This window comes from Notechis scutatus, chromosome 12 (genome assembly GCF_049901735.1).
Source record: "Notechis scutatus isolate UNSWTSFEM ecotype Mainland chromosome 12, rNotScu1.2, whole genome shotgun sequence".
NCBI lineage: Eukaryota > Metazoa > Chordata > Lepidosauria > Squamata > Elapidae > Notechis > Notechis scutatus.
In genome coordinates, this window is record NC_142020.1 from 7892055 (window position 1) to 7916640 (window position 24586).

At 45.8% G+C, this 24586-nt stretch overlaps 1 protein-coding gene across 1 annotated transcript; it reads right to left on the reverse strand.

Moving 5' to 3' along the window:
- Positions 1–580: 580 nt before the first annotated feature.
- On the reverse strand, positions 581–16539 carry MSS51 (MSS51 mitochondrial translational activator). The gene is made up of 7 exons (XM_087973192.1): positions 16349–16539; positions 15410–15565; positions 10597–10721; positions 9417–9980; positions 3707–3767; positions 3495–3527; positions 581–2332 (listed from the first exon to the last, which is right to left on the reverse strand). The coding sequence occupies exons 1-7, from the start codon at positions 16528–16530 to the stop codon at positions 2095–2097; spliced, it is 1359 nt and encodes a 452-aa protein (XP_087829318.1). The 5' UTR covers positions 16531–16539; the 3' UTR covers positions 581–2094.
- Between the last annotated feature and the right edge of the window lie 8047 nt (positions 16540–24586).

Genomic DNA, 24586 nt, shown 5'->3' on the forward strand with positions numbered 1-24586 from the left:
GAGAGCCGGTTGTTAGAAGAAATTACTGGGCTAATCCCGTAAGGAAGGCAGGAAGGAAACATTCTGGTGTTGCTTACAGAAACTGCCTCTCCGTTAACCCTTATTACATTCCTAGCAGGACTAGACTTCCTGTCTCAGGAACTTCTCTGGAATTTTTTCCCCCTCCTTTGCTGGTACTTTGCTTGTGTGGAGTGACCATTCAAAGTTACAATGGCACTGAAAAAAGTGACTTATGACCATTTTTCACACTTATGACTGTTACAATAGTCATGAGAGGCTAAGTGAGGAGATGCATGCCTCAATGTGAGTGATATTGAGTTGGCCACACCCAGCCAATAACATGACCACCAGGCCACACCCACCCAGTCACATAACTACCAAGCCACATCCACCACCTAAGCCACAAACATAGAACCGGTTGTTAAAAATTTGAATCCCACCCCTGGGGAAAACCACAAGCAATTGTGTTCCCAAAACAAAGATGTGAATGAGAATATATTGTATATCGATTCATGCAGCCATCCATTAAAAGCAGATGACTTTGAGCAGGAATAACAACATTAACAATTTTCAGATGTGCTTTTTATTTTATTAAATTTTTACATTGCTCAGATTTGCCATTCAATCCTTTCCAGAGTTAATAGAATACCTGGCCCAAAATGTTGACTTTGAAGGGATGCCACAAAGAAGAGGGGGTCAACTTATTCTCCAAAGCACCTGAAGGCAAGACAAGAAGCAAAGGATGGAAACTTATCAAGTAGCCAACCTAGAACTAAGGTGAAATTTCCTGACAGTGAGAACAATACACACTTGCCTCCAAAAGTTGTGTGTGTCCATTACTGGAGATTTCAAGAAGAGACTGGATAACCATTGTCTAATGGTATAGGATCTCCTGCTTGAGCAGGGGATTGGACTAGAACAGGGGTCACCAACCTTTTGGACCTCAGGGTCATAATTTTAAATCCCGCGGACCAGAGACCCTGGGAAAATCCCCAAAAAAGTCTGCAGGAAAATTCCCCACCCCGTTTTCCTACCGAATGATCATTCTTTATTTGGGATCGCAGGATACCGTCTCTAGCTCCGTTCTCAGGATGAGAGAGAGAGAGAGAGAGACTTTTGGCTTCATGCAAGGAAAACAGCAGAAGCAGCAGAAGTCTTTCTTTCTCTCCCCCAAATTCTGCCAGAAATGAGTCTTTGTGAGACTTGTTGCACCGGCGCAGCCTCTTGGAGCAGGAGGCCTTGCAGGGTCCCAAAGACTCATTTCTGGTGGAGTTTGGGGGAGAGAAAGAAAGACTTTTGCTGCTTTCCTTGCATGCAACCAAAAGCAGAAGAAGAAAGAAGCGGAAAGAAGCACCCCAGTGGCCAGGCCAGGTGCGTGGAGCAAGTGGGGCAAGTTCCCTCCCTCCACCCTTTCTTCCTTCCCCTCACTACTCCATGTTCACAATGCAAGCGATGCAAGCCTTGTGTTCCCACGGGCCATGTGGGTGGTGCAGCCTTGTGTTCCCATGCAGCCTGGATTAATTGCTTTGGGGGTGACATTTCTTTTGGACCACTAAAATTTTCTCGTGGACCACCAGTGGTCCCTGGCCTACTGGTTGGCAACCACTGGACTAGAAGACATCTAAGGTCCCCTACAACTCTCTTATTCTGACTTTATGCCTAAGTCAGGACTAGAATTCTGTTCCTTGGCTTCCACTCCATGCCTTTAAACATTACACCAAACTGGCCCTCATCTCCAATCTGGAGTCCTTCAACTATGTTGGATATAACAGCTCCAAGGACTCCAAGCTGGCATTGCCTTTGGCTGGGAATTTTGCAAATCGTAGCATAGACATATCTGGAAGGTCCCAAGTTAGCTGATTTACATACTCTAAATTGGGAGGTATTTGCACAGAAGATAGTGGGATACATGCTTTGTCTACAAATTGATAGGAGTAGACTAGACAGCTGCTAATAATAGCCTTGGATCTTTTGCTGCAAGCAGAAAAGGCAGCCTTCGCAATCGCCCCGCTGCATGCCTTCCTGAGATCTTAGCTTGTTGCGTGACAAACGTGAGAGATATAAAGGTACCACCGCTAGCTAGGTTGCCTAGTTCTAAGCTTGCTGAGATCTCTCTTCCTCTTCCCCCTCCAGTTCTCCTATGTCATGTTCCTCTGGAGGGCCACCTAGACCATGGAACATGAGGTAGTGGGAGTTGGCGTAGACAGGTGGCTTGTTAGGGTTTGAATGGGCCTGCTCCGGTTTGAGGGAGGCGAAGGGGTTGGCCCCACAGCTTATGATCTGAGTCTCCAGCTCCATCAGGATCCTGAGGGAATGTTTCAGCTCCTGTTCACTAGAATAAGGAAACAAGGGAAGGATTAATTACTGGTTTGGCAAACAAAAATTACTCCAATTCCACTTGAAATTAGGGTGTTGCCTTAGAGCAGGGGTCTCTAAGGAACTCTTAGAGGCTGAGGAACTCTGGGAGTTGAAGTCCACAAGTCTTAAAGTTGCCAAGGTTGGAGACCCCTGCCTTAGAGCACAATTCAAGGTCACTGTTGATTGTTTCTTCATTAGTTATTACTCTACTACAGTCATTGTTGTTCCTCTGCCCACACTCCTGCAACCCAGAGTATCATTATCATGCAGAAGGTCCAGGATCAACCTCTGGTGGAATCAAGCAATCACAACCAGGGAGCAAATGAAGACAAAGACCCTATGCCCTATTCCCACAGATTCCATGGCAGTTTGAGAAGACATCTCTTAGATCAGTGGTCACCAACAGGCGGGCTAGGGACCACTGGTGGTCCGCAAGAAAATTTTGGTGGTCCGCAGATAAATGCTCCCCGCAAAGTAATTAATCCAGGCTGCGTGGGAACACAAGGCTGTACTGCTTTTTGCAAGTTGCACCACCTGCAAATTTGCACATTATATGTGCCACCCCGCCATGGTGGAGATTTCCAACCCCACCACAAGCTAGTCCCATATTCCAGAGCTGCAGTAGTCACAAGACTGGCCCTTTGGTCATCCTGGAGCAGATCCTCCAGTCCATGGCAGGCCGGTGCACCCAGGTGGAGGAGCAGCTGCTCCGGGATGACCAAAGGTCCGGTCCTGTGACTACTGCAGCTCTGGAATAAGGGACCGACTTTCCCACCAACGTCAGCAAGCCACCATGAGTTTGGTGGTCCCTGAGGTCCAAAAGGTTGGCGACCCCTGTCTTAGATCAGAAATGTCCAACCTGTGGACTTCAATGCCCAGAATTCCAGCTGGGATGGGGGTTTCGGGGAGTCGAAGTCCACAAGTCTTAAAGTTGCCAAGATTGGACATCCTTTTCGTAGGTGAACCCTATACTCCGACCACTGGCTTCAGGAGCTCATGGATTCTGCAGCTGCAGCTTAAGCAAAGAAGAAATCTGTCCCACGTGTCTCCCATGATGGATCAAGATACGGGTTTCTTCTGGTTAAATCGTGGTGCAGCAGATCACAACCGATCATGACCTGGAAGGAGAGCTTTACCTGTACATAGTGAATAAAGAAGGGATCTTGAAAAAAAAACCAACCCCCAAAAAAACAAAAAAAAAAAAAAACCCAAAAAAAAAAAAAAAAAAAAAACAACCTGATTTTTCAAAACACCAAAAAGAGAAAACCCAAACCCCACACAGAAAACACCCCCCCCCCCGCCCATGGTTTTGCACCTACTTCTCAAATGTCCTATTTCAATTATACTGTTTAAATGAAGCAACAAGGTGGGAAGCCAACTTGCCATCAGATCAGGACAGGCATGGAACCCTGCAAAATAAGAGGAGACAAAGGCCTGTGCTCTTTGCCCAGCCAGCCCCGTCCCCCCCCCCTTCTAAAGCCCTTCCCCCCCCCCCCCCCCATTCTTTCTTTTTTTCCCCCCCCCCCCCCCCCCCCCCCCCCCCCCCATCAAAAACAACACCCCGCCCAACCCTCTAGAGGGATGGGCTAAGCTGGCTCAGAATTATGGGCACTGAAGTCCTACACAACTAAAAGATGCCCGGTCAGGAAAGGTTTCGGTTTATGGTTTCTGGATTTCTGTCCTTATTTGCTATTCACCATGATAATGGCTATCACCTATTTCCACCAAGGTCATCCTCACTCTTTTATTTACTTACTCCTTGCTTATTCTTATTCTTTTACTCTTATTCTTACTCTTTTATTTACTTATTTACATTTTCTCTTACCTTACTTTTTATGAGCCCTACTCCTTTCTTACTCTTTTCCTTGCTTCCTTACCCTTACTGTTACTTTACTTTTACCCTTACACTTTTATTTTCCTATTCCTTACTTACTCTTCTACATAGATTCAGAAGGTCTGTTCAATAGCAAGAGCACTTAGACTTATACACCACTCCGCAGTGTTTTGTAGCCCGAGGGAGGGAGGGACAGAGGAAGGAAGGGCAATAGCAGTAGCATTTAGACTTATATACTGCTTTACAGCCATATCTAAATGGTTTACAGAATCAGCCTGTGGCCCCCAACAATCTAGGTGCTCGTTTTACCCACCTCGGAAGGATGGAAGGCTGAATCAACCTTAAACTGGTCAGAACTGAACTGTTGGCAGTTGGCAGAGTTATCCTGCAATATGGCATTCTAACCACTACACACCATGGAAGGAAGGAAGGAAGGAAGGAAGGAAGGAAGGAAGGAAGGAAGGAAGGAAGGAAGGAAGGAAGGGCAATAGTACTTAGAATTATATACCACTTTTCTAAGCAGTTTACAGTCAGTCTATTGTTGCCAACAATCTGGGTCCTCAATCCTTTCAAATATCCTCCCAGTGCAGTTTTTACAATGTTTTATAAAAGTCTCTACTCTTTTCCTTGTCCAATTAAGGCATGACAAGCTCTCCTTCTCTACCTCTATACATCAGGGGGAACCAGGTTATCCTTTCTATCAGTTCAGCTTTGCCTTCTCATCCCTTCTTCAACCACATTTTGTGGCCTGGTGAGAAGAAACAGTCTTAAGGCCTTGACACAATTATAAAGGCAACGTATTTTCTCAGAGTCTCAGCAGCTGAACCATCCAAGGCTGGCTTGACCAGAAGAGAAAAGATACCCAGTTGAGGATCCCTTAAATTGATGCAGAAAATATCCGTCTTTCCCCTAAAATACTAAAATGTCAAGGAAAATATTTATTCCCAAGATACCCACTGTCTGTGTGGAATTGGTCTGTCGGAAAATGTTCAAATAGACCAGTTAGTGTTTTTCAAACTTGGCAAACCTGGGTGGAGTTCAACTCTCAGAATTCTCCAGCCAATTTGGACTTCAGCTCCCAGAATTCCCCAGCCAGTCTTGACACATGCTGGCAGAGGAATTCTGGGAGTTGGAGCCTATCCCTCTTAAAGTTGCTATAGTTGAGGAATATTGTGTGACAGGAAAGATTTTATCACATGAGTGAATGAGTGAGTTGGAAGGGTCTTGGAGGTCTTCTAGTCCAGCCCCCTGCTCAAGCAGGAGAATCTATAATATGTCAGATAAGTGACTCTCTAGACTCTTCTTAAAAACCTCCAGTGACGAGTGCCCACAATTTCTAGAGGCAAGATGTTCCACTGGTTAATTGTCCTCATTATCAAGAAGTTGCTCCTTGATTCCAGGTTGCTTCTCTCTTTGGTTAACTTCCAACCATTGCTTCTTGTCCTGCCCTCTGGTGCTTCGGATAATAATTTTAACTATTCTTCTTTCTGGCAGCCCCTCAAATACTGGGATATTGCTATCATGTCTCCCCTAATTCTTCTTTTCTTTAGACTAGCCAGATCCAAAATCCTGCAGCCGTTCTTCCTATGTTTTAGTCGGCAGGCCTTTGATCATCTCAGTGGCTCTTTGAACTTTTGGTTCTTGGACAGTCTGAACTTGAGACAAGAGCACAGGTGAACAGTGAACTCGGTTCTCCATATATGCCCAGCCCTGAAATTCAGCCTGGTGACACGATGAAAAAAAGATTCCTCCCTTTTGCCAGAGGAAAAGCCCAGCCTCGTAAGATAGGATAGAACACGAGGCTGGAATCTCTTCCTTGCTAACTTTGAAAGGTGGTGGCAGCTTCTGTCCATTGCACATTTAAATCTCAGCTTGGCTCTGAAGGCAACAATGTCTAGAGCACACCCAGGAGAATAGCGAGAATCTAGCTGTTTATACAGCTGTTGGAACACCCTTGCACATTATAACTGCGAAATGTGGCCAGTGGTGAGTTCTGATGCCCGGGTTTAGACACCGCTAGGCTAGGCAGATGGGAAACCTGGGCCCAGTTTGCTAAAGCTTCTCCGGCATTCTGGAAGTTTGAGGGATGCGACGAGGCAGTTGTATATTTAGAAAGGCCTTCTGTTGCCTGGAGGGCTTCACAGAAGTGGAATGTTACAAAAAGAGACGATCAAAAGTACACCTTGTTCCTGGAAAGAAACCACTTTGCTGTGCCAGAGAATTCAAGAGGGACATACAGAGACACTGCAGAATGCCTAAAGAACTGAAATTGGTCAGGCGGTCTTTCGGAGTTTGGGAAAGGGTCTTAGCGATGATTTGTGGTGTTCTTGATGGGCGGATCGAGCAAGGGGAGACTCAAAGAATGGGTCACCATCACCCCTGAGAAACCAATGCTCCGAAAGAGAGTTTCTTGACGTTGAACTGCAAACCAGGGCATACAAAACCTTTGCCAGACCAATTCTCGAATACAGCTCATCTGCTTGGAATCCCCACTGTATAGCAGACATTAATACAATTGAGCAAGTCCAGAGGTAGTCTGGAGTTTGATCCTGACCGGCTGAAGGTTGACTCCGCCTTCCATCCTTACGAGCTCGGTAAAAAAAGGACCCAGATTGTTGAAGTGGCCATAGGATGACTCTGTAAACCGCATTCAGAGAGTATGGTAAAGCATAATGGGGCAGCATATAAGTCTACGTGCTATTGCTATTCTGGAGTCGAGAGCTCTTCTTGATGAGAGCACTGGTGGCATATTTCACATTATTGGCTGGGACTAAGGATCTCTCGCGTGTTTTTGCAAAAGGTTCAGAGGCCACCTCGTGGGAAATGTTGCTGACAGGCTGCATCTCCTTCTACTGTGCCTGTCAGTGCCAAAATCACAGAAGCATCACAACAACCTTATGAGAAATTCCAGACTGCTGGCTGGCTAAATATATCTGTGAACTTAGCTACTTTGGAAAGGGAATCGGACCAATTAACAGATGGTACCGCTGAGAAGGGCTACAAATCCCAGTAAGCATGTCGCCTAGGTTTGCACCTTCTGTTAAGCCATGGCTTGCCTCATCCCAAACAGCTAAGCTGTGGCTGGCCTGGCTCGTCTATTGCACTAAGCCCAAATCAAACACAGCTCATAATAAGACTTTGGGAGATGTGTCAATGGAGCCAATGTATCTGTCAGTAGCTGACTTCCCAGGCTGTTCAAGGGTCATTCTATCCCCAGAGCTGGGTGATTGATGCTTGGCAGATGAAGCCTGCACACTGAACGCATCCTGCCCTTTAAGAGCTGGCCTTCCGTGAAAAGACATTATCCACTTCTGGGTAGCTTTCCATTTTCCATTGAGATCTAGGGAGGAGATAAACCTTTGCGCAGCGATGAGCCGCTGCCGGTTCGCACCGGTTCTGAAGGACCGGTAGTTAAGATTAGGTGCAGTTCGGTGAACTGGCAAAGCCCACCACTGGTTGGTCCCATCCCTGCCCATTTTTCGACCTGCTTTTTGGGCCATTTTCAGGCCATTTTTGGACCAAAAATGGTCTGAAAATGGCATGAAAAAGGCCCCCAAAATGGCCCCAAAACAGCTTGGTTTTCAGTCGGTTTTTGGGTCATCTTGGGGCCATTTGCAGGCCATTTTCAACCATTTTTGAGGCCAAAAATGGACTGGAAAACAGCCTGGAAACAGCCTGGAAATGGGCCTGTTTTAATGGCTGTTTTCAGGTCATTTGGGGGGCATTTTTCAGGCTGTTTTAAGACTATTTTCTGGACCAAAAATGGCCTGAAAACAGCCTGAGAAACGGTCTGAAAATTGGGTGGGGGCAGGGCCAGCCAGTGATGGGATTAGCTCCAACTGGCTGAATCCTACTGTTTCTTGGAGGTGGGGGTGGGTGTGAGGAGTGACATCACCCACCCAGTCACATGACCAACTGGCCACACACCTACCCTACTTTCTCCAGCTCCATTCTCAGGGGGAGAGAGAGAGACTTTTGGCTTCGTGCAAGGAAAGCAGCAGAAGCTGCAGAAGTCTTTCTTTCTCTCCCCCAAATTCTGCCAGAAATGATCTTTGTGAGACTTGTTGCACCGGTGCAGCCTCTTGGAGCAGGAGGCCTTGCAGGGTCCCAAAGACTCATTTCTGGTGGAGTTTTGGGGAGAGAAAGAAAGACTTTTGCTGCTTTCCTTGCGTGCAGCCAAAAGCAGAAGAAGAAAGAAGCGGAAAGAAGCACCCCAGTGGCCAGGCGAGGCGCGTGGGGCAAATTCCCCCCTCCCCTCAATGCCTCATATAGTTTGCAATGCAAGTGACACAAGCCTTGTGTTTCCATGGGTCATGTGGGCAGTGCAGACTTGTGTTCCCGTGCAGCCTGGCTTAATTGCTTTGGGGGTGACATTTCTCTGCGGACCATCAAAATTTTCTCACAGACCACTAGCGGTCCCCAGCCCACTGGTTGGCGACCACTGCGCTAGAGGTGGAGCTTTCGCCTCAAAATAAGAGGCTGTGAGTTTGATCCTAGGTAGCAGCAGGTTTTTCTCTCTCAGGCACAATGAGTAAATATGTGCTGCGAACTCCGCATTGGTGACAGGAAGAGCATCCGGCCAGTAAATAATCAGCCCCATTCCATTGCCCTGACTCCACCATGATTTAAGGAATTACAGGATCATTAAAAGACAAAACAAAATTGCTTTGATGGACCCCAAACTTATGCTTCCTGTTGGTGGAGGACTCTACATGATCTAAACCAGCTTTTCCCATCATGTTGATTTCTAGTGCTGACCTCTGGGTCCTCCCTGGTTCGAATTCAACATTACATTGCATTGAGTCTGGTGGGGCTAGATAATCCACGAACACAAGAAGAATGCCTAAAACCAGAGGTGGCATTCAGCAGGTTCTGACCAGTTCTGGAGAACCGGTAGCGGAAATTTTGAGTAGTTCGGAGAACCGGCAAATATCACCTCTGATTGCCCCCACCCCTATCTATCCTCTGCCTCCTGAGTCCCAGCTGATTGGCTGGATCTTTTTTTGTTGCCCTGCATAGGAGAATGGAGCTGGAAAGCAGGTTAGTGGGGTGGGGAGCGAATGGGGATTTTGCAGTAACCTTCCCCTGGAGTGGGGAGGGAATGGAGATTTTACAGTGTCCTTCCCCTGCCACGCCCACTAAGCCATGCCACAGCCAGCAAGGTACGCCCACAGAACCAGTAGTAAAAAAAATGGAAGCCCACCACTGCCGTAAACCTTCATACCTGCATGGAAGGCGACCACAAGATCTGGTCGCGCCGCTTGCTGTGTTTCCACCTGTGATTCCCAGAAGTTGTGATAAAGGTCCTTGTAGCTGCTGAGGTAGACCCTTTGCCGAGGCCCAAAGGCCACCAGCGGAGGTCTCATGATGGGTCCATCTACCACATCCATCCCCACCATGACCACCTCTATGCCTTGATGCTTCGGAAACATCTGGGAGAGCTCATCGTAATCGGTCACCCGAGCGTTGAGGGTCTCAACATGAGAAGCTCCAACCACATGCACCGTGATGGGCTTGGCGTAAGGATCCAGGTGGAACATGCTCAGCCCGAAGCCAACGGTGACCGGCCTGGAGACAAAGTCTGTGGTCACCCTCTTGATTGACTCCGTCAACTCCACTTCGTTGGGCTTTGGTTTGCCTGCGTTGGCCCAGAGGATGCTCATGTAACGCCCGGCTTTGATAGCGCTAAGCTTTTCCTCCAGATGTTCCTGCATCAAGAACCAGTCTTCCCAGCCTTGTAGGTCCTGGGTATTTTTTGTCCATGCACTTGTGGGGAAAGGGATGTCACCTACGGGGAGACAATGAGGATTTAGAAGAATCCGTTGCGGCCCGCCAGTGGCTGGAGGGGCTGGCAGCAGAGTCAGACAGTAGTGAAGAGATTGGGGAGGAACCTGGGCCAGACTTGGAGGCTAAGAAAGGCTGGACAAGGGATCAGCATTCAGGCTCAGATAGCAGTGAGGCTGAGGAGCAGTTGGAACCGGTTCCCAGCCTGCGTACGCGCAGAGCTGCTAAAAGAAAGGAGGAATTAAGAACTCAGGGTCAACATGGGAGTAAGGCCACAGGTGGACGATGAATGGCCCCTCTCATCAGGATTAAAAGAGGAGCAAAAGGGGAGGGGGCACCTCTAACTGGCCCCACCCCTTCTCTTCTCCGCCTCCCGAGTCCCAGCTGATTGGCTGGGTCTTCTTTGGTTGCCCTGCACAGGAGAACGGAGCTGGAAAGCAGGTTAGTGGGGTGGGGAGGGAATGGAGATTTTGCACTATCCTTCCCCTGCCATGCCCACCAAGCCAAGCCATGCCCACAGAACCGGTAGCAAAAAAAATTGAATCCCACCACTGGCATCCCTATTGTTCTACGTCTGAAACCTCCCCAGGTGGACAACGGCCAACTGAATCTCAGGCTACCTGTGAACACAAGCCATTCTGCAAGTCGGTCAAGGGCTGCCAGCTTCAGTTTCTTGCAGAATTTTTTGTGGCTGGGCCAGTTCAACCGTTGACAATCAGCACTACAATAGTAGACATTCTGACACCTACAAACAAAAGGATGAGAATTTATCAATGCTAGATTTGTGAGGTGCATTATTTCACTTCTAGTGCTCTAAGGAATCATGAACATGGGCTGTTGTGCTGTCTCAATCTTTCAAGGACTTCTTGCTATTTTTTTTTTATTGCACTGTAGGAAGTTAGCACCCACCTCTCTCCTAGAAAAATGAAATATCCTAGGAAATATTAAACAAGCAGAATATTTCCCCTAAAAAGAGAAGTAGAAACTCTGAAGCAGAAGCTCACCCCCCCCACCTTTGTTAATGGGAGGGCCATTAAGGCCTGGGCCAGAGTATTCTACATAACAAAGGCCTTTGCCCATCTCACCACCTGGCCTGGGAAGGTTGCATCAGCCAGCACTCAGGTGAAGCCATGTGGTCCAGACAAAACCTACAAAGTTAACAAAGACCCCACCCCACCCCTGGGAGTCTGACAGCCAATGGGATACATTTCTTACACAGGAACAGGAAACACTAAGGTGGGGCCCAACAGAGAGTATACAACTAAGGGTCTCTCGGCATCTTGCCCCTTTCCCTTCTTTCCCTTCACCCAACATCTTGAAGCATGTGATCATGCCTTTCACTTTGGAGCTCCAAGCCATGTAGTCCTGTCCACCATTAAACCATTTTTCCAAACAGCCTCCATGTTTCCAGGGTCTTTTTCCCCCACTTGGAACTGAACCCCGAAGGATATTTCTTCCAACAGCACCTTATCTCCTTTATCTATTGCCTTTCTACTACTTAATCTTGCTGGAAACCTCAAAGGAGTTTTATGGGGTCTCCACATGATTCACGCCTTGTGTCTGTGGAGTTTTTGCTTGCTGGACAAGAGGTGTCTTCAAATTATGGTTTTGAGACTTTCTTTAATCTCAGGAGTTTTATGGGTTCTCCACATGATTCACCTCTAGTATCTGTGGAATTTTTGCTTACTGGACAAGAGATGTCTTCAAATTATGGTTTTGAGCCTTTCTTTAATCTCAGAGGAGTTTTATGGGGTCTCCACATGATTCACACCTAGTATCTGTTTAGTTTTTGCTTGCTGGCCAAGAGATGCCTTCAAATTATGGAGGACACCTCAAAGAATCTATCAGGCTACCTGAAGTCTGCCTGCTCCTTTGATTTAAAAAACAGTGCAAGTAGTCCTTGGCTTATAGTCACCATGGAGACCAAAATTTTCACTGCAAAGCAAGAAAGCTGTTGCCCCATTTTCAACCTTTTTGCCACAGTCATTAAGTGAATCACTGCATTCCTTAAGTGAATCAGGTGGTTGTTAAGGGAATCTGGCTTCCCCCATTGAATCTGCTTGAATCAGAAGCCGGCTGGGAAGGTTAAAAACAGTGATCACATGACGCCAGGACAGTACAACCATCATAAATACGTGTCGGTTGCCGAGCGCCCGAATTTTGATCACGTGACCGTGGGGATGCTGCAAACAGTCGTAAGTGTGGGGAAAAGTCCTATGTCCCTTTCTTCCGCGCCGTTGTAACTTTGAACGGTCACTAAATGAATGGTTGTAAGTCGAGGACTGTATGGCTTTTCAAAACCCAAGAGTTCTACTTGGGACAAAAGGAAACCAGAAAGAAAAAGTGCCAATGAACTTTAACAAATAGATGTTCCCTCACCGCTGGGGAAATCCACTGAGACCAATGTTCCTAGAAAGGAAGGTGTTATTTCAGAGGTGGTCTGCCTATAGGTCCCAACTGGCTCTATTTTCTAAGCCAAATTATCATGAAAATGGTCCCCAAAGTGAGTTCCCTGGGATCTAGTACATCTATAGCAGAGTCAGCAGATTCTGACCAGTTCTGGAGAACCGGAAGCAGGAATTTTGAGTAGTTCGGAGAACCGGTAAATATCTCCTCTGACTGGCCCCGCCAACCCCCCCATCTCTTCTCTGCCTCCCATTGAGTCCCAGCTGATCGGCTGGGTCTTCTTTGGTTGCCCTGCACAGGAGAACAGAGCTGGAAAGCAGGTTTGTGGGGTGGGGAGGGAATGGGGATTTCGCAGTATCCTTCCCCCAGGAGTGAGGTGGGAATGGATCAGAGGTGGTATTCAACAGGTTCTGACCAGTTCTATAGAACCGGTAGTGGAAATTTTGAGTCGTTTGGAGAACCGCTAAATATCCCCTCTGACTGGCCCCGCCAACCCCCCATCTCTTCTCTGCCTCCCATTGAGTCCCAGCTGATCGGCTGGGTCTTCTTTGGTTGCCCTGCACAGGAGAACGGAGTTGGAAAGCAGGTTAGTCGGGTGGGGAGGGAATGGGGATATTGCAGTAACCTTCCCTGGAGTTGGGTGGGAATGGGGATTTTACTGCCATGCCTACCAAGTCACGCCCACCAAGCCACGCCCACAGTAGTTAAAAAAAAATTGAATCCCACCACTGTGTCATTCCCAACTACATCTTCAGCCAAGGACCACCGATGCAGTCAACTTTCCTCCTTCTTTTCTAAGACATCTTTGTTTTCAGCAGAAATACATGGTTGCTTAGCGATAGTCACAAGAGGCTTGAAATGTGCACCTCATGTTTATCTTCGCTTATGGTTTATTATTCTGACCACCCATTCTGTGTTGGCCCTCTCGATGTGGTTGTTTGCCTTCCTGGAATTTAATCCTTATCCCCTAATTGCAAAGAAAAAGGTCTGTTGGCTCCTGTTAGATTATGCTCAGGCATCCAGTATAAACAAACCCAACCTACTTCAAAAGGGGCTGTTATGGGGAAAACTGGAGGAACTATGCAGGTGGTCTTGAGGTCCTGGGAAAAAAACAAAACAGGATATCACCCTAACGGATGGGTTGAATGCCTTCGTTTCTGCACTAGCATCTTGTGGCCTGTTGGCCGCCGGCCCTTCCAGCAGCCAAATCAGAGGAGGAGGAGGAGGGTGTGGCAGTCAGATTCAGTATCAAGGCAACATGAGAGCTCCAAGGGGGAAGAGGAATTGGAGAGAGAGAGAGAGAGAGAGAGAGAGAGAGACAGAGACAGAGACAGAGACAGAGAGACAGAGAGACAGAGACAGAGACAGAGATAGAGACAGAGACAGAGACAGAGACAGAGACAGAGACAGAGAGAGAGAGAGAGAGAGAGAGAGAGAGAGAGAGAGAATAGATAGATTGATCTCCCCCCAAATGCTGCAGAATTATTTTGAAGGTTATAGATAGTGCCATGGCCTCTTTGAAAGAGGGAGGGAGGGAGGGAGAGAGGAAGGGAGGGAGGGAGGGAGGGAGAGAGAGAGAGAAAGAGAGAGAGAGAGAGAGAGGGGTGAAGCCTGGGCCGTCCATCAGCCCTCAGATGAGAGTCAACAGCCCCATGTCTGGAGGTGGCTGATGAAGAAAAGGAGGAACAGCTGGCTTCAGTGCCTGATGCTTGGATGCACAGAAGGCAGAGGAGAGGAGAGCAATGGAAATCTACGGGCCGGTCCTTGGGATGGAAGAGCCACTGCTGCTAGCAAAGCCTCACCCTAGCTATGTGGATAAAAGGCAGGGGGGATAGAGATGAATAGATGTGGCAGACAACTATTCCTCTTCCAGCCAGCCGAGCTGGTTAACCTGTGGTGAGAGAGAAACTTTTTTGCCATGGCTGCTGGTGCCCCTAATAAAGGAATCTTTGAGTTAAACTTCGGAGGGTTTGTTGCATTTGGGGAGCTGGATCAGAACACATCTCAACAGTAAAAGATTTTACTCCAATGCTCATTGCCTGATCTCCGTTTTGAGACCCCTGAGCCAGCGCTGTCTGATGATATTTCCGTGGTCATGATGTCCGTGGAGTGCTGTTACCTTCCCACAAAAGTGGTGCCTATTTAACTACTATTTACCTATTTAGCTACTCTCATTTGCATGCTTTTGAACGGCTAGGCTGGCAGGAAATGAGGCAAGGAAGGGACCTCACCCAGCGTTGGGATTCAAATTTTTTAACAACTGGTTCTGTGGGCGTGGCTTATGTGGTGGGTGTGGCTTGGTGGTCATGTGACTGGGTGGGTGTGGCTTGGTGGTCATGGTATTGGCTGGACGTGGCCAACTCAATATCACTCACATCGAGGCACGCATCTCCTCGCCTGGCCTCTCATGACTGTGGGGATGTTGCAACAGTCGTAAGTGGGAAAAATGGTCATAAGTCACTTTTTTCAGTGCCATTGTAACTTTGAAGGGTCACTCCACACAAGCAAAGTACCAGCAAAGGAGGGGGGGAAAACTCCAGAGAAGTTCCAGAGACAGGAAGTCTAGTCCTGCCAAGAACGTAATAAGGGTTAACGGAGAGGCAGTTTCTGTAAGCAACACCAGAATGTTTCCTTCCTGCCTTCCTTACAGGATTAGCCCAGTAATTTCTTCTAACAAGCGGTTCTCCGAACTGCTTAGAATGTTAACAACCGATTCTAGTGAATAGGTGCCAACTGGTAGAATCCCATCCCTGACCTCACCCCATCACAAGCCACTTGGGTCTCGAACCTGGGCTGCTGACTTTCCAGCCGATAAGCTCAGCATCTTAACCACTGAGCCACTGTACCACCTTTATCACATCTCGATAGCAATGTTTAAAACCCAAACTTGAGTTCTTTGTTTCTTTCAAAGCTCCTGTTGCCATTTTCAATAAATTAATTTAATTAATGATTCTGCTGGAGGAAAAAAAACACTACCCTTTCCAAGGTATTGAAGCAGGCGGCCGGGGGGGGAGTTTTAATTTTTACCTTTTGCAACACCGTAGGCTTCTTGGGTCAGGTAGCGAATCGGGAAGTTTCTTGCACTCGACGCAAAATTTGAATGTGTCTTCCATTTTCTGAAACATCTCAAAGTAAGATCGGATGCCGAAATCCACGCCGGGGGTTTTGCCCTCCAGCGCCGATCTAGAAGGAAGCAGACTATGCCAAAGGAATGCTGAGGAAGAAATCATCCTATGCTAAGCCAGGAGACCATTCCCAAGGTTCACATTTGGAAGTGAATCAGGCAAATACCTCCCTGATTCAATTAAGTATAAGACCAGTACAATCAGATTTGGAAGATTATTTTATGACCAGATTAACAGAGTTGGAAGGGACCTTGTATCTGGTCCAACCTCCCTCCCCGCCCAAGCAGGAGACCCTACACCATTTCTGACAGATGGCAATCCAGTCTCTTCTTGAAAGCTTCCAGGGATGAAGCTCCCACAACTTCTGAAGGCAACTTCTGTTCCATTGGTTGATGGTTCTCACTGTCAGAAAAGTCCTTCTTATTTCTAGGTTTAATCTCTTCTTGTTCAATTTCCATCCATTATTATGCTTTGGAAAATAGATTGACCCCCCCTCTCCTCTCTGTGGCAGCCCCTCAAATATTGGAAGACTGCTATCATGTCTCCTTTGGTCCTTCTCTTCTCTAGACTAGCCATGCCCAGTTCCTGCAACTGTTCATAGTATGTTTTAGCCCCTGATCATCCTGGTTGCTCTTCTCTGCACTTTTTCTAGAGTGTCAACATCTTTTTTTAGTGTGGTGACCAAAACTGGATGCAGTTTAGCCACCTCGTAGAGTTTATCTCCCTAATCGAGCTGTTAGTTCACTAGCAAGTCAAGCATTGGCCACTTTAGAGCTTCTGTGTCCAATCCCACCTCCCCACACCAAATACTTCCCTCATTCTGTTTGCTAATCCAGCTCACCTATATTCATCATAATTCTTCATGTTGAGTTTCTGAAGGATAACTTGGGACAGCCCAGGAACGTTACTCTCCATCGCTTGGAAACCCAATGAATCCACCTTCGCCCCGGTGAGAACCGGGTGCTCTGCTAAGTTCTTAGAATGTCCACTTTTGGAAGTCTTCTTTTTGCTCCGCTGAGACATCTTGAACAGACGTGGGAAGATCTAGAATGGACTCCACCTATCAAAAGGAGAAGCAGCCAATATTATTTTCAACCTCCTTCACCTTCAGACGTGGTGGGTCTTACAATAGGCATTCATGAATGGAAAAAAATGGCTAGGTAAGCATGACATTATATTATACTGGCCCCGATACCCTTGTTTTGCTATGAAGCTCTGTGGTCGGACTTAGTTTTTGGATAGGAAAATAAGGGGAAAAAATTCTGCCTCTGCCTACCAGCATCCATCGGTATTCATCTGGCTAGCGTCCTGTCAGTGTGTGAGAGAGTTGAGGGATGTTTGGAAACTGAAGCAGTATTTGCTGTGTGAGCAAGAAGGAGACAGCAAGGAGCCTGGGCGTGGCTTAGCTCAACTGTTCTGTACTAAAGCTGCTTGGTGCTGTGAAACTGAAACTCCTCTCCTCTGCTGGTGTTTTGCCTTTGGAAGAGATTTCTTTTCAGGTGGGGAGGGGGAGTAGAACTCCTTGGCATCAGAGCATTTTAATAATAATAATAATAATAATAATAATAATAATAATAATAATAATAATATAGGGAATACTCAGCTCTGATGGTCATTTCGAAAAATCCTTTATTAGTGAACACCTAGAAGCCAAGAGGAACATACGTGCCAAATTTCAAGTTTGTAGGCTTTACGGTCCTGGAGATTTTGTGATGATATCTGAATTTTGATTTCATGACCATGGGGATGCTGCAATGGTCATAAGTGTGAAAAAGGTTATGTTGCTTCAGCGCTGCAGCAACTTTGAATAGCCACTAAACGAATGGTTGCAAGTCGAGAAATACTTATATTAATTCAATATTACATGTTAAATCAGAAAAGACTTGCAAGTGGGAAAGCAAAAACGTTCCATACAAAGTTTCATTTTAACCTAAGACTGAACAATTTCAGGATTCCCTTAACAACTCCAGCGCTCTGCTAACGAACCCCGATAAGACAGGTCGTAAAATTGAGCCTGAGTTACGTAACAACCGCCTTGCTTAGCAACAGGGATTCTGGTCCCAACTCCTGGTCGTAAGTCGAGGGCTACCTGTAGCACCCTTAATGAAAACTCTTGCCTTCCCCCGCCTGTTGGGTTGCTCTTGTCACGGCAAATCTACTGTATTTGCGGTTCCAGGATCCTCAGCCGTTTTTGGCTTCCGGCTAACAGCCTTCGCCGTCTCTCTTGCCTTGCACCTGCTCCCTGAAATCAATCCTTCCTAGGAGAGACGATGGGCCTACGGTAAGGTCTGTGGCCGGCTGCCAGCCGGAGGCAGCGTAGCCAATCTTCATTTGACAGCGTGCCTGTCCAAGCAACAATGGTTGCCAAAGATCTGTCAGCTTGTTTTGCAAGACGCTCTCAGCTGACAGATCCAGCCTGAGTCGGAATGAAGCCCGGCTGTAGAATTCGTGCTGGGTCCTGTGTTCACAACCTGAGTAAAAAGACACGGAATCCCTTGACTTACAACCGGAATTGGGACCTGAATATCCAAAGCGGTTGTTTGGAGTGTCAGGCCTGCCCCGATCTGATCCTTGAGGAAAGAAAGACCCTCGACTCCGTTTGGTTGGAGGGAAAGGCTCTTTTAACGAAGAGATGTTGACTGGAGTAAATTCAGGCGAGTTCTGGATTTCCCTCACTCAAAAGAGACACAAAGGTTTCCCCTCATCCCAGCCTTCTCTCCGTGACCGGTCCGTCTTCAGCCAGTCAAAACTCGCTGAAGTGTTTTGAGAGTGCTGAGACGTTTTGGGGGGAAATCCACATCCTTATTCAGGATGCCTGGCCTTGAATGCTGGTGCAAACTGGTTCTGAGCTTGTCTGGTCTTGATCACTTGTCATCCCCTCCCTCCCTATTTCCCATCACTTACACACACAGCTTTATTGCCCATCTATTCTCCTCCTCCCCCCAGCCTTTGATGGCAGGATGCCTGTGCAGTGCCAAGCCGAGCCTGGCAGCCTGACAATTGAGTCAGGCCCGATTTTATGTCCTTGCCACAGTGGTTAAGCAAATCACTGCAGTTAAGTAAATCACACTTTGTTAGGCACATCCGGTTCCCCTACCCTACCTGCCCCCATCAACTTTACTTGTGAGAAGGTGGCTAGGAAGGTTGCAAATGCTGATCACGTGGCCCTGGGGTGCTACAACCATTGTAAATATATGGACCTGGATTTTGATCTGTGAGGATGCTGTGATGGTTGTATATATGAAGACCGAAGACTACCTGTAAGGTATTTCCAATAAGAAACAGTTTCTGGATGCATCCAAACAAGACAGACACAGACTTCAACGGATAATTAGAACTGCAGAAAAAACAATCGCTACCAAGCTGCCTTCCATTGAGGACCTGTATACTGCACGAGTCAAAAAGAGGGCTGTGAAAATATCTACAGACCCCTCACACCCTGGACATAAATTGTTTCAACTTCTACCTTCAAAACAATGCTATAGGGCACTGCACACAAGAACAACTAGACACAAAGACAGTTTTTCCTCCATGCATCCCTCTGCTAAACAACTGATTCCCATAACACTGTCAAACTATTTAGTAAGACTATTACTATTCTTCTTCTCATCCTTCCTGTTACCTATCTCCTTCTAACTTATGACTATAACCTTGTTGCTTGTATCTTTACGATTTATATTGTTTTATTTCGTTTCCTAGTGTGATTTTGATTGCTTATTTGGTATCCTATGACTATCATTAAATGTTGTATCTTATGATTCTTGATGAATGTATTTTGATCTGTGAGGATGCTGTGATGGTTGTACATGTGAGGACCGAAGATTACTTGCAAGGTATTTCCAATAAGAAGCATTTTCTGGATGTACGCTAAGAGCTTATGCACCGAAGACAAATTCCTTGTGCGCCCAATTGGCCAATAAAAATTTCTATTCTATATTAAGCAGGGGAATGAACAAACAAGACAATGGGTCAGAGAGAGCACTATATTTAATCATATATAGCTAGCTGACAAGACCATGACAGAAGGATCTCAACAAACAACATCAACACTAACTTGCATCACATAGAAAGTATTTAAAGCCAGATAAGTCTCAGCAACAACAGCCAGCTTATCAAACAGTCCGAAATCAAACCATGACTTAGAAGTAGCCGAACAAACAACATTCACCAATTTGCATCCCATAAAAAGGTAATGAAAGGCCAGTGCTTGGATAGACGAGCACAATTCAGAGCACACCGGCAATGTCTCCTCTAACAAAAGTTTGCAATCAAATGGCTGAGCTTGGGGCTCAAACCAGAGCACCCTATTCTCAGGGCAGGAATGGCTGGTTTGTAGGGGCACTAAAACACAATGTAGTGGCATTTGGACAGCACGGGGCAGAAATATGGTTTCTCCCTCACCAGGTTTGCAGAGGAAACTATACACAGAAAATAGATTGGTTAAGCCTTCCAGAAGTTTAAGGTACCATTTCAGATCTTGGTTGGTTTTTTAAAAAAAGATGGAGTAGCATTTTGCCACTGAACGTTCGTTATACTGTTTAGAAACCTTGCAGAAATGGGCTGGAGGACTCAATGAGAGGCTGCCCCTCCTTCTTCAACATCCCTGCTAAGAGTGGACATTGCATTTGGTAGCAAACCAGAATAGAATAGAGTAGAGTAGAATAGAGTAGAGTAGAGTAGAGTAGAATAGAATAGAATAGAGGTAGAGTAGAATAGAATAGAATAGAATAGAATAGAATAGAATAGAATAGAATAGAATAGAATAGAATAAAAATAGAATTCTTTATTGGCCAAGTGTGATTGGACACACAAGAAATTCGTCTTCAGTGCACGAGCTCTCAGTGTACATAAAAAATACATTCATCAAGAATCATAAGATACAACACTGTGATAATCATAGGATACTAAATACTATTCTATTATACTAGATACTAAATATATTATACTAAATATATTATACTAAATATATTATACTAAATGCTATTCTATTCCCCATATAGGCTGTTCTCAACTTACCAAATAGCAATTTAGAATGGATTTTCCAAAAAACAGCAGTTCCTACTGCAGACCTTACCTTCCAACCACCATGTTCACCTAATGACCATTACAAAAAAAAAAAGTAAAATCAATTTGGTTCATATGAACAACCTGATTTACGATCATCCCAACGAATGGCTGTAATGGGCAGACTCCATTACGGTTGTATTCCCAACTACTTGTCAATCTGCAAGGCTCGTGCTAAGCATGTATCTTATTTATTTTATTTTTATTTATTTATTTATTTTATTTATTTATTTGATTTGCCAATTGTTTACAAGATAATAAGTATAAGTGTATACATAGTTGTGAATACATGAAATGGGTACATATAAGAAAAATAAAAGAATAAGAGAAACAATAGGACAGGGACGGTAGGCACGTTGGTGCGCTTATGCACGCCCCCTACAGACCTCTTAGGAAAGGGGTGTTTTACAGTCCTGAAATCCTTTAAGCCGGGGGTCTCCCACCTTGGCAACTATATGACTTGTGGACTATATAGCTAGCTGAGGAATTCTGGGATGTGAAGTCCACAAGTCATAAAACTGCCAAGGTGGGAGACCCCTGCTGCTTTCAGCCATTTGTTTATGGCCAAAACACAAAAAAACTGCAGCACCACCCAAATCTCTATTCTACTTTAGCTGCGGTGCGTATAATAAAGCAGATGGAAATGACGAGAAATACGTTTTAAGTGAATTTGGCAAGGGGAAAATGCTTTGCTTCATGAAAGAACCAGCGGAATTTCAGGAAACACATAAGCGGGTGATTCCCAGGCTTAACACTGGCTTTCAGGCTTGCTACCCTGCAGATGTCCTCAGAATGCAAAACGATAGATTTCCATCAACAGAGAAGAGAGAGGGTCGATGAAGTATGCCAGGGCTTGTTAGCAGTGCAAAATGGCACAGGGTGCCTGGAATGTGTCTGTTTATCTCATGCATAGAAGCGAAATTCTTTCAATTAATATCCGATTAGCCATGGTGGAGTGATGGGCAGGGATGTTTGGACACATAGTTAGCTCAGCTGTGAGTATTTTTCTAAGCCCTCTTCCCAGCTGCAGACTTCAACAAGTGATATCCCATCTGACTTGTGACACTTCCAGACTGGGTTTATTTTTAGACCGTCTTTAGATGAGAGCTAACGTCAACCAGGAAGAGATATTCCCCTTCTCCCGTTTCAGATGTTCTGCTGTGCCAGGGGTTGGTGGCTTTCAAATCTGTTGCTTGGGTTTTCTCACTTGTGATGGGGAAAATGGGCCGCATAATACTTCTGGAAGGCAGAAGGCAGAAGTGGTATTCAGCCGGTTCTGACCGGTTCTGGAGAACCGGTAGCAGAAATTTGGAGTAGTTTGGAGAACCGGCCAATGCCGCCTCTGACTGGCCCCGCCCCCATCTATTCCCTGCCTCCCATTGAGTCCCAGCTGATTGGCTGGGTCTTCTTTGGTTGCCCTGCACAGGAGAACAGAGCTGGAAAGCAGGTTAGTGGGATGGGGAGGGAATGGGGATTTTGCAGTATCTTTCCCCTGCCACGCCCATCAAGCCACACCCACCAAGCCACGCCCACCAAGTTACACCATGCCCACCAAGCCACGCTCACAGAACCGGTAGTAAAAAAAAATTTGAATCCCTCCACTGGCAGAAGGGCAGTTACTCACCCCACCCCACCCCAAATTTAAATATAGGCGGTCCTTGATTTATGACCGCCATTGAGCCCCAAACATTCCATTGTTAAATGAGGCATTTGTTAAGCGAGTTTTGCCCCATTTCACGATTTTTCCTGCCACGGTTCTTAAGTGAATCCCTACAGTAGTTAATAACCTGGTTGTTGAGTGAATCTGGCTCCCCCATTGACACTGCAGCCATCATAAACATGATTCCAGGACACTACAAGTATGAGTCAGGTGCCTCTGAATTTTGATCATATGACCACCGTGGTGCCGCAAAGGTCATAACTGTGAAAACAGTCATAAGTCACATTGTTTAGTTGCCATTGTAATTTTCGAACGGTCACGAAATGAAGTGTTGCAAGTCGAGGACAACCTGAATTTCAGCTCCCCATGAAATTCAAATCCCCATCACTGATGTAATCAAGTTCATCCACCTTATGGCTACCAAAGTTATCCTCATCTCCTCTTTCGTTCCACCTTCCCCAGGATTCTAGATTTCACCAAAGGGTTGGGTCAATTGCCCGGAACCTTTATGGTTAAAAAAATAAAAAGACAAACTTGGCCAACATGGGTGAGGTAGATACTATTTCCAGTCTGGTACCACCCACAAATCAGCCAATCAGTTTAAATGAACTGATTGGAGCTGAGGAATAAATAGACTCCCATGGAACATCTTGGAAGATCTTCCAAGCTCCAAGCTCATCAGAAAGTTCCTCTGCCTCTTGCCACCTACTACAGGTGAATCCTTGACTCACCATCTTTTGTCTAGCCACTGTTCAAGCACTGAAAAAAGTGACTTGCAACCAGTGCTCACACTTAAAACCATCCAGCATCTCCCAAATTCAGGGGTTTTGGCAATGGCATGTATTTATGAGGATTGGAGCATTCCAGGTCATGTGATCAACTTTTCCGACCTTCCCACCTGACTTCATGATCAATGTGGGGAGCCGGATTCATTCAAGGACTGGATGATTCACTTAACAGCCATCATGGCAAAAAAAAAAAAAAAAGGTCAAAGAATCAGTGACGATTCACCAAACTGCTTTGCTTCACAATGGAAATTCAGCTCCTAATTGGGGTCGTACATCTAAGACTATCTGTACTGTGAAAATAAAGCATCTGTTCTAATTGTTCTGGGATGTATTTATTTATTTTTAATTTATTTGATTTGTCAATTGCTTACAAGATAATAAGTATAAGTATGAACACGAGTAAGAATACAGGAAATGGGGACAATAGGGCAGGGACGGTAGGCACGATTGTGCACTTATGCACAGTATAATCAGCTGTATTCATGAAATGCACCAATCCAGGGTTAAGGAACCATGATTTACAGGATGAATGATAAACCCCAGGGGTTCGGCTCAAAAAACCCACAGTGAAGCCAACCCCATCACGAGCTTGCCCGCCTCCCACATATCCAATCATGTTAGCTCATATTTACAAAAACAATGTGAGCTTTGCAAAATCTCTACAAAATGTGGGATACATGCTTGAATAGGAAATAAACGCATAAATAAACATTTTCCTTCCTTGTTTCAAAAGGAGGCAAGGTTTTACCCAGGAGAGAGCCCAGAATTTGTTTCCCAAAGAATTCTTTCTCAAAAAAAGGAGGAAAAAAAAAGAGAGAGACACAGAATATCTTGCCTGTTGCTCATAGCCAGAACAAAATTTAATTTTACTGAAAATTAAATGGGCCTGTTTTTTTTAAGGCATCTCTAGATCTATTTCTTGAAAACTCAAATAGTTGGGGGGTGGGGGGGCAAACTGACCCAAGCAGACAGCAGGGAGAAATTTATTTTTGTTATTGGAAGAATTTTTGCTACTATGGCTTAAAGTAAAGCGTTGTGTGAGCTAGTCCATCCACAAATAAAAATTATCTTTCTCTAACTGGGTTAGGGTTTTTATGAAAATGCTAGTCAAACAAGGCACAACCTAAAAAGTTAGATTTAAAGCTCAGGAAATAAGCTCACCTGCTTGACGTCTTCGCTCCTTGGATTGTCCCAGAACAGGGAAAGAAAGTTTATGGTGCTGTTCCCACCTTCCCACTGCAGCAATGCTATGGGAGGCCTCTCATCCGTGAAGATCCAGCCAGCCCCCAATCTGACAGAGGGAGATTCAGACTATTTGGGCGAGAGAACTGTTGAATGCTGAATTTATCTTCCCTGCCAATAAATTGGGCATCCTCTTTGGGCTGCACCTGCCCCCTACAGGAATAGAGGGGACATTACAAGAGCATCTAAACCAGCCTCTGCTATACAGGTAGTGCTTGACTTACAGAAATTCGTTTAGTGACTGTTAGAAGTAAGAACAGTGCTGAAAAAAAGTGACTTAGGACTGTTTTTCTTTGAATGGTCACTAAATGAACTGTTGTGAATC